This window comes from Piliocolobus tephrosceles, unplaced genomic scaffold (genome assembly GCF_002776525.5).
Source record: "Piliocolobus tephrosceles isolate RC106 unplaced genomic scaffold, ASM277652v3 unscaffolded_32449, whole genome shotgun sequence".
NCBI classification, from domain to species: Eukaryota; Metazoa; Chordata; class Mammalia; order Primates; family Cercopithecidae; genus Piliocolobus; species Piliocolobus tephrosceles.
The window spans coordinates 1-7,913 of record NW_022315920.1 but is presented as its reverse complement, the minus strand read 5'-3'; the positions used below and the strand labels follow the sequence as shown (position 1 = coordinate 7,913).

The following is a 7,913-nucleotide window of genomic DNA, read 5'->3' as shown; positions in this document are numbered from 1 at the left end:
CCCTGACCTAACCGGTTATGTTATCTATAGATTCCAGACGTTGTATGGACAGGCATTGTGAAAGTCCCTGTCCTGTTCTGTTCTGTTCTGATTACCGGTGCTTGCAGCCCCCAGTCACGTACCCACTGCTTGCTCAATCGAAACCACCCCCCTCCCACCCATGGTTAAGCAAGCAGTTTGTCTAAAAAACAAAAACCCCGAGACGTTTGTAGTTTAAAAAAGGGCGGGAGCCAACCAGAAACTGCCGAATGTTGAAACTTCAAAATGCCAACCAATCCCAATCTTGTAACTGCAAAAATGCTCTAATCTTCTGTAACCTGTTTGTGCCTTACTATAAAAAGTAGGCTTGAGCTGTGCTCGGGACCTCTCTCTTGCCCTCCTGACTACGCCTGTATGGAGAGAGGTCCGGGTTCGAACCTGCAATAAAGTGATCCCGGCCACTTGGCTTTGACTTCGGTTTCTGGTGGTCGTCTTTGAGGGGGGTCTCGGAACTCAGGGCACAACATTTGGGGGCTCTCCCGGGATTCCCCCCTGAGCCCACCAGACTCCAGGTCAACGGGTCATCACTAATCAGTAAGTAAGCCGGCTTTGTCTCTCTTCGTCTTTGTCTCTCTGAGGAATCCCGCGGGATCTGTACTGAGGTTGGCATAGTCTTGGCGGACACGCTATAAGACAGCCACCAGGGACCGGTAGGAGACGTCCTCTGGTGCCCATCTGGGGCCTCTGTATTCTGTTGGCCCATCTGACTCTGATCGGGAACTAAACCTGAAATGCGCTTGCGGAACTGTTGTCTGTTGTTGCTGTTGTAGACTATTACTTGTTTAGAACTCACTTTCACTTTTCAGGAGCCGCTGGACGAGACAAAAGTTACTTCAAATCCTGTTACTGATATTTCTCTGTATCCCTTTCTCTACCTCCAGGGGTTCCTGAAATGGGCGGCGCCCAGAGTACGCCACTCTCTCTCCTTGTAAATAACTTTAAAGATGTCAAAACTAGGGGCTATGACCTTAGTGTAGAGCTGAAGAAAGGGAAATTGATAACCTTCGGCCACTCAGAGTGGCCCACTTTCGGCGTAGGGTGGCCTCCTGAGGGAACATTTTGCCTCCCTATTATCACTAAGGTAAAAACTAAAATTTTCCTACCAGGACGTTCGGGGCATCCTGATCAGATCCCCTACATCTTGGTATGGCAAGACCTTGTGGAAAACCCGCCACCCTGGCTAACCCCTTTCATACTGGCCCCGGAGCCATGTAAAGCACTGGTCGCACGACCAGTGGAAAACTCTCACAAACCAAAAACTCCATCCGCACCCCCCGTCCCTGTGTTGTCTGACAGTCAGGACCCTCTAACCTTAGAACCCCCACCCTATCTCCCTCATCCTGGTCCTCAACCTCAGGCCCCACCAATGGCCCTCCCCGGGGGACACGAGGAACGGGAGGCAGCGGCCGCGCCAGTGGCAATCGAAAACGAAAATAGTTCCGGGGGACCAGCGGGACAAACGTGTGGACACGCCCAACGTGAGACAGTCCCGCGGCCCCCCGATTCCACTGTGGCACTCCCCCTGAGGGAAATAGGACCCCCTGATGATACGGGCAACCCTAGGCTCCAGTATTGGCCATTTTCCACCAGTGACTTATACAACTGGAAAACCCAGAATGCCTGGTTCTCAGATAACCCCAAAGACCTAACGGCCCTTCTAGACAGTGCTATGTTCACCCACCAACCCACCTGGGATGACTGTCAGCAGCTCCTCCGGATTCTGTTCATGACAGAGGAGTGAGAAAGAATACAGGTTGAGGCCAGAAAACTGGTTCCCGGAGATGACGGCCAGCCGACCGCCAATCCTGACCTCATCAATGCAGCTTTCCCTCTGACCAGACCTAGATGGGATTACAACACGGCAGAAGGTAGGGGAAGGCTACTTGTTTATCGCCAGACTCTAATGGTGGGTCTCCGGGCTGCCGCTCGCAAGCCCACTAATTTGGCCAAGGTATACTCTGTATTGCAGGGAAAAACAGAAAGCCCAGCTGTCTATTTAGAAAGGTTAATGGAAGCCTTTAGGCAGTTTACCCCTATGGACCCAGAAGCTCCTGAAAACCAGGTGGCTGTCGTTATGTCCTTTGTAAATCAGGCCGCCCCAGACATTAAGAAAAAATGCCAAAAATTAGAAGATTTAGAAGGGAAACAAGTCCAAGACCTTCTTCGGATAGCACAGAAAGTTTATAATAACAGAGATGCTCCTGAGGAGAGGCAAATTAAGGCCACCGAGAAAATGACCAGAGTCCTGGCTGCAGTTGTTCAAAGAGAGCAGTTACAATCAGGAGAAACCCAGTCCAAGCGCGCCCCTAGACGCGACCTGGGAAAAGATCAATGTGCATACTGCAAAGAGACAGGCCACTGGATAAAAGATTGCCCCAAAAAGAAACAGCGCCAGTCAGGACAAGGGCAGTGGCAGCCTAAACCCACACCTATACTTGTGACCCAAGATATGGATTAGGGGGGACGGGGTTCGGACCCCCTCCCCGAACCTAGGGTAACTCTGCAAGTGGAGGGGTTCCCGGTTCAGTTCCTAGTCGATACTGGGGCGCAACATTCAGTCTTGGTCAAGCCTTATGGAAAATTGTCTGATAATTCATCTTGGGTACAAGGAGCCACAGGAATTAAAAAATATCCTTGGACAACTCAGAGGACCGTAGACTTGGGAACAGGAAAGGTGTCCCACTCCTTCCTAGTTATTCCCGAGAGCCCTTGCCCCTTGATGGGGAGAGATCTGTTAACAAAAATGGGGGCCCAAATTCACTTCCAATCAGGGGGTCCCAAAGTGACTGACTCTCAAAACAAGCCAATATCTATCCTCACTATCACCTTGGAGGATGAATATAGACTCCATCAGGAGCAAGTGCCTCCTGATCAAGATACCAACTCCTGGCTCCAGCGTTTCCCGGAAGCATGGGCAGAAACCGGGGGCTTAGGGCTGGCAAAACACCGCCCCGCCATATTTGTTGAAGTTAAGCCTGGGACAGACCCGGTTCGGGTTCGGCAGTACCCAATACCCCTAGAGGCCAAAGAGGGGATTACGCCCCACATCCGCCGGCTTCTAGACCAAGGAGCTCTACGCGCCTGCCACTCGCCGTGGAACACTCCGTTGTTACCTGTTTGTAAACCTAATAGTAAAGACTATAGGCCGGTGCAGGATTTGAGAGAAGTCAACAAAAGAGTCATGGACATACACCCCACCGTACCCAACCCATATACCCTCTTAAGTACTTTGAACCCTGAAAAACAGTGGTATACTGTCCTTGATTTAAAAGATGCTTTTTTCAGCCTACCCTTGGCTCCCAAAAGTCAAGAGCTTTTTGCATTTGAATGGACAGACCCCGAGACGGGTATAAACGGCCAGCTAACATGGACCAGATTGCCATAGGGATTCAAGAACTCGCCAACCCTGTTCCACGAAGCCCTCCACGAAGATCTGGGTGAGTACCGACGGCAACACCCTGAAATAACTCTTTTGCAGTATGTTGATGATCTTTTAGTAGCGGCCAAATCCCCGGAAGCCTGTGTTCAAGGAACCGAAGACCTCCTAAAGACTTTGGGGAAGCTAGGCTACCGGGCCTCAGCAAAAAAGGCTCCAATCTGCAAATCAGAGGTAACCTATCTGGGATACCTGTTAAAAGGGGGGCAACGTTGGTTAACCAGTGCCCGGAAAGAGACAGTCCTACGTATCCCTAGACCCCAATCAACGCGACAAGTAAGAGAATTCCTGGGGTCGGCGGGGTTCTGTAGGTTATGGATACCCGGGTTTGCAGAGTTAGCCAAGCCCCTATACCAGGCAACAAAGGAACAGCAGCCCTTCAATTGGACGGAAGAGGCTGAGTTGGCCTTCCAACGGATCAAAACCGCTCTGTTATCAGCCCCCGCGCTGGGACTCCCTGATGTCTCCAAGCCCTTCCACTTATACGTGGACGAAAGCAGGGGCGTTGCCAAAGCGGTATTAACTCAGTATTTAGGCCCCTGGCGGAGGCCAGTTGCCTATCTGTCAAAAAAATTGGACCCAGTAGCCGCAGGATGGCCTCCCTGCCTCCAAATAATCGCAGCAACTGCTTTGATGGTGCAAGATGCTGATAAACTGATCATGGGCCAGGAACTACGGGTCACTACTCCACATGCCATCGAAGGCGTTCTCAGACAGCCGCCTGATCGATGGATTAGCAATGCCCGGCTCACCCACTACCAGGGGCTACTGCTAAACCCCCTCAGGATAACCTTCCTGCCCCCAACGACCCTGAACCCTGCGTCACTACTGCCAAATCCGGACTTAGAAACCCCGTTCCATGACTGCTCCGAGATATTGGCCCAGGTGCACGGAGTCAGGGAAGACCTGCAAGACCGCCCACTGCCCGACGCCGACCTCATCTGGTTCACCGATGGGAGCAGTTTCGTCTACCAAGGACAAAGGTATGCAGGGGCGGCGGTAACTTCAGAAACCGAAATAGTCTGGGCAGAACCTTTGCCCCCGGGGACATCAGCTCAAAAAGCTGAATTAGTGGCTTTAACCCAAGCCCTAAAAATGGGAAGAGACCACAAACTGACAATATATACTGACAGTCGGTATGCTTTTGCTACCTCCCACATACATGGGGCAATATACAGAGAAAGGGGGCTCCTCACGGCAGAAGGAAAAAATATCAAAAATAAGGAAGAAATCCTAGCCTTACTAGCAGCCCTTTGGGGACCCAGAAAGCTAGTCATAGTCCACTGCCCAGGACACCAAAAGGCTACTGACTCAGTCTCCTGAGGAAATAACTTGGCCGATCAGACTGCTAAAAATGTGGCTAAAACTCTCACACAACTACTAGCCCTACAACTACCTGACCCGGGGCCCAAAGAGTTACCCCCAAATCCAGAATACTCAGAGAGTGACCTTCAGTGGATAGACAAACTTCCCATGGCCCAAATCCTTAATAATTGGTGGAAAGACTCTGAAAATAACATCATACTCCCAGAAAAATTAGGACAACGAGTGTTAGAACAAATCCATCGGAGCACCCATTTAGGCCCGCGGCGAATACTGGACTTAATAAGACGCTCTAAACTAAAAATTAAAGACGCCTCCAGAAAGGCTGATCAAGTAGTCAAAAACTGTGCAGTTTGCCAACTCAATAAGGCAGGTAACCAACCCCAAAGCAGTGGAAAAAGGCAGAGAGGAGACAGACCTGGGGCCTATTGGGAAGTTGACTTCACAGAAATAAAACCAGGAAAATATGGATATAAATACTCGCTAGTCTTTGTAGATACCTTTTCAGGATGGACAGAAGCTTTCCCCGCAAAGAGAGAGACTGCTCAGGTTGTGGCGAAAAAAATCCTAGAAGAAATCTTGCCCAGGTATGGATTCCCAGTTATGATAGGATCAGACAATGGGCCTGCCTTCGTCGCTAAGGTAAGTCAGGGACTGGCTTCCATTCTCGGGGCTGATTGGAAATTACATTGTGCATACCACCCCCAGAGCTCAGGGCAGGTAGAAAGAATGAATAGAACATTAAAAGAGACCCTAACTAAATTGACCATGGAGACTGGCGCTAACTGGGTATTCTGTTCAGAGTGCGTAACTCCCCTTACAAATTAGGACTTACCCCTTATGAAATTATGTATGGCCGGCCTCCCCCTATCAACCCTGACCTGAAAGACAATCTCATTAAAACCGAAGCCGATGATAGTCTTAAACTCTTATTCTCCCTACAAACTCTATAGAAAGTTCATGAGGAGGTCTGGCCTAACCTAAGAGAGCTGTACAAAACAGGACCTCCACCCGAACCACATCAGTTCCAGCCAGGAGATTGGGTTCTCATCAAACGCCATCAGCAAGAGACCTTAGAGCCGAGGTGGAAAGGACCGTTCCAGATAATCTTGACAACACCAACTGCACTCAAGGTGGAAGGAATCGCCACCTGGATCCATTACACACATGCCAAACCAGTGGATCCAGTCTCGGACCTCGTCGGACCGCCAGCGACCTGGACGATCGACCGGACTAAAGACAATCCTTTAAAACTCACCTTGCGCCGTCAACAACCTAAACTGTAAATATGATATCCCGTTCCCTCACAACGCTTTTGCTTGTACAGGCCTTTATCTGGGAGACCCAATCACAGGGGGCCTCATCCCCGTTTGCTTGGCGTTTTTACTTAACTGAGAATTGGACCGACCATGCCCAGACACAAAAAGAGAGCCAGGTCTTGGCAACGGCTGACTGCCACCCTGCAGGGTGTCAAACGGCCATCTATCTAAATTTCTCTGATATTGCCGCACAACCGGGAAAGGTCACCCCCACTATCTGTTTTCTCTTTGACCAACAAATCACCTATTGTAAAGATTCTTGGGTCGAACAGAATGTCGGTTGTCCTTATGGGTCCTGTGAAAGCCACACTGCCAAAACTCTCACAGCTTCCGAGACCCTCTCCAGACAACGCTATAACTCTCATAATTTTTTCAAAACCAACTTAGGATATACATGGGTTGTCTGGGATCCGTGGGACTCCCGCTGGACCACCCGACAGAAAGGGGCCATGTACATGACCCCAAAAACAATGTGGCCCAGCAGCCGCCTTTACCTTTGGCGCTCTCTTGTTCAGATCCAAACCACCCTCCACGCTACAATCCAGAAACAGGAAAAAGAACTAAACATACAACTCTCAGCCTTAACTTCCCCCCTCCCCTTCTCTTGGTTATCTCTACTAAGAGTGGGATTACTGCTTGCAAATGCCACCGGTCTAGGCAATCTCTCCGCGTGCTTCTTCTGTGCTGCCCTAGGGCGACCACCCCTGGTGGCCGTCCCACTCACGGGCCCCTTCAATAATTCTCCTACAAACAGCTCAGGACCCTTCCTCCTCTCTGGTGTCCCCCTATTCTTGAGCCCCGGGCAAACACAGGTCTCATTCTGCTACTCAAATGCTAGCACCTCCCTCTGCAATACGACCTCTTCTCCTAACACAACCCTGTTCGCCCCTCATGGTTCTTTCTTCTGGTGCAATGGAACGCTACATAAAAATCTTTCCACCCAGGCCACTAAGACCCTCTTATGCCTCCCTGTCACACTGGTTCCCCAATTAACCTTACGAACCCCTGCAGAATACCTGGGATGGGACAACATATGGGACAGCATACCATCCCCCAGAACAAAACGGGCTATATTTCTTCCCCTGGTGGCCGGCATCTCACTCGCCACATCCGTAGTTGCAGCAGGACTGGCGGGAGGGGCCCCAGGCCATTCTCTACTCACAACTGCTAAACTCTCCCAACAATTCTCCATAGCTATGGAAGCCTCTGCCGAATCCCTAGCCTCCTTACAAAGACAACTAACTTCCCTCGCCCAGGTTACCTTACAAAACCGATGCGCCCTAGACCTACTAACAGCTGAAAAAGGGGGAACTTGTCTCTTTCACAAAGAAGAATGTTGTTTTTACATAAATGAATCAGGGTTAGTAGAGACACGGGTCCAACAGCTACACAAACTCAGCATAGAATTACAACAACAAAAGTTTACCTCTGCAGCTGATAGTTGGTGGGCATCCTCCATGTACTCCCTCCTAATGCCCCTCATGGGGCCACTACTTAGCCTACTCCTCCTCCTTACCGTAGGGCCCTGCATAATATCCAAAATTATAAACTTTATTAAAGATAGAATCAACACAGTCCAACTAATGGTCCTTAGAGCCCAATACCAGCCCGTCATGACAACAGAATCAGTATAAGACCCAAGATTGGCTCTTAAAGGTACCAGAGACAGGGGGGGATGAAAAGACTAAAAGGCAGAAATGAAATCCACAGGCAGACAGTCCGGGCGGCTGGGCCTGGTTAAAGATCGACCCCTGACCTAACCGGTTATGTTATCTATAGATTCCAGACGTTGTATG

At 50.1% G+C, this 7,913-nt stretch overlaps 1 protein-coding gene across 5 annotated transcripts; it reads left to right on the top strand.

The window, feature by feature from the left end:
- Positions 1–930: 930 nt before the first annotated feature.
- On the top strand, positions 931–7,827 carry LOC113222629 (endogenous retrovirus group FC1 Env polyprotein-like). Of its 5 annotated transcripts, none has more exons than XM_026452287.2 (2): positions 931–1,907; positions 5,752–7,827. In XM_026452287.2, the coding sequence occupies exon 2, from the start codon at positions 6,087–6,089 to the stop codon at positions 7,749–7,751; it is 1,665 nt and encodes a 554-aa protein (XP_026308072.1). In that variant the 5' UTR covers positions 931–1,907; positions 5,752–6,086; the 3' UTR covers positions 7,752–7,827. The 5 variants fall into 5 exon arrangements, with proteins under 5 accessions (XP_026308072.1, XP_026308071.1, XP_026308074.1 ...); XM_026452286.2 differs by lacking the exon at positions 931–1,907 and adding an exon at positions 2,984–4,458; XM_026452289.2 differs by lacking the exon at positions 931–1,907 and adding an exon at positions 3,432–4,458.
- The last annotated feature ends 86 nt before the right edge of the window (positions 7,828–7,913 follow it).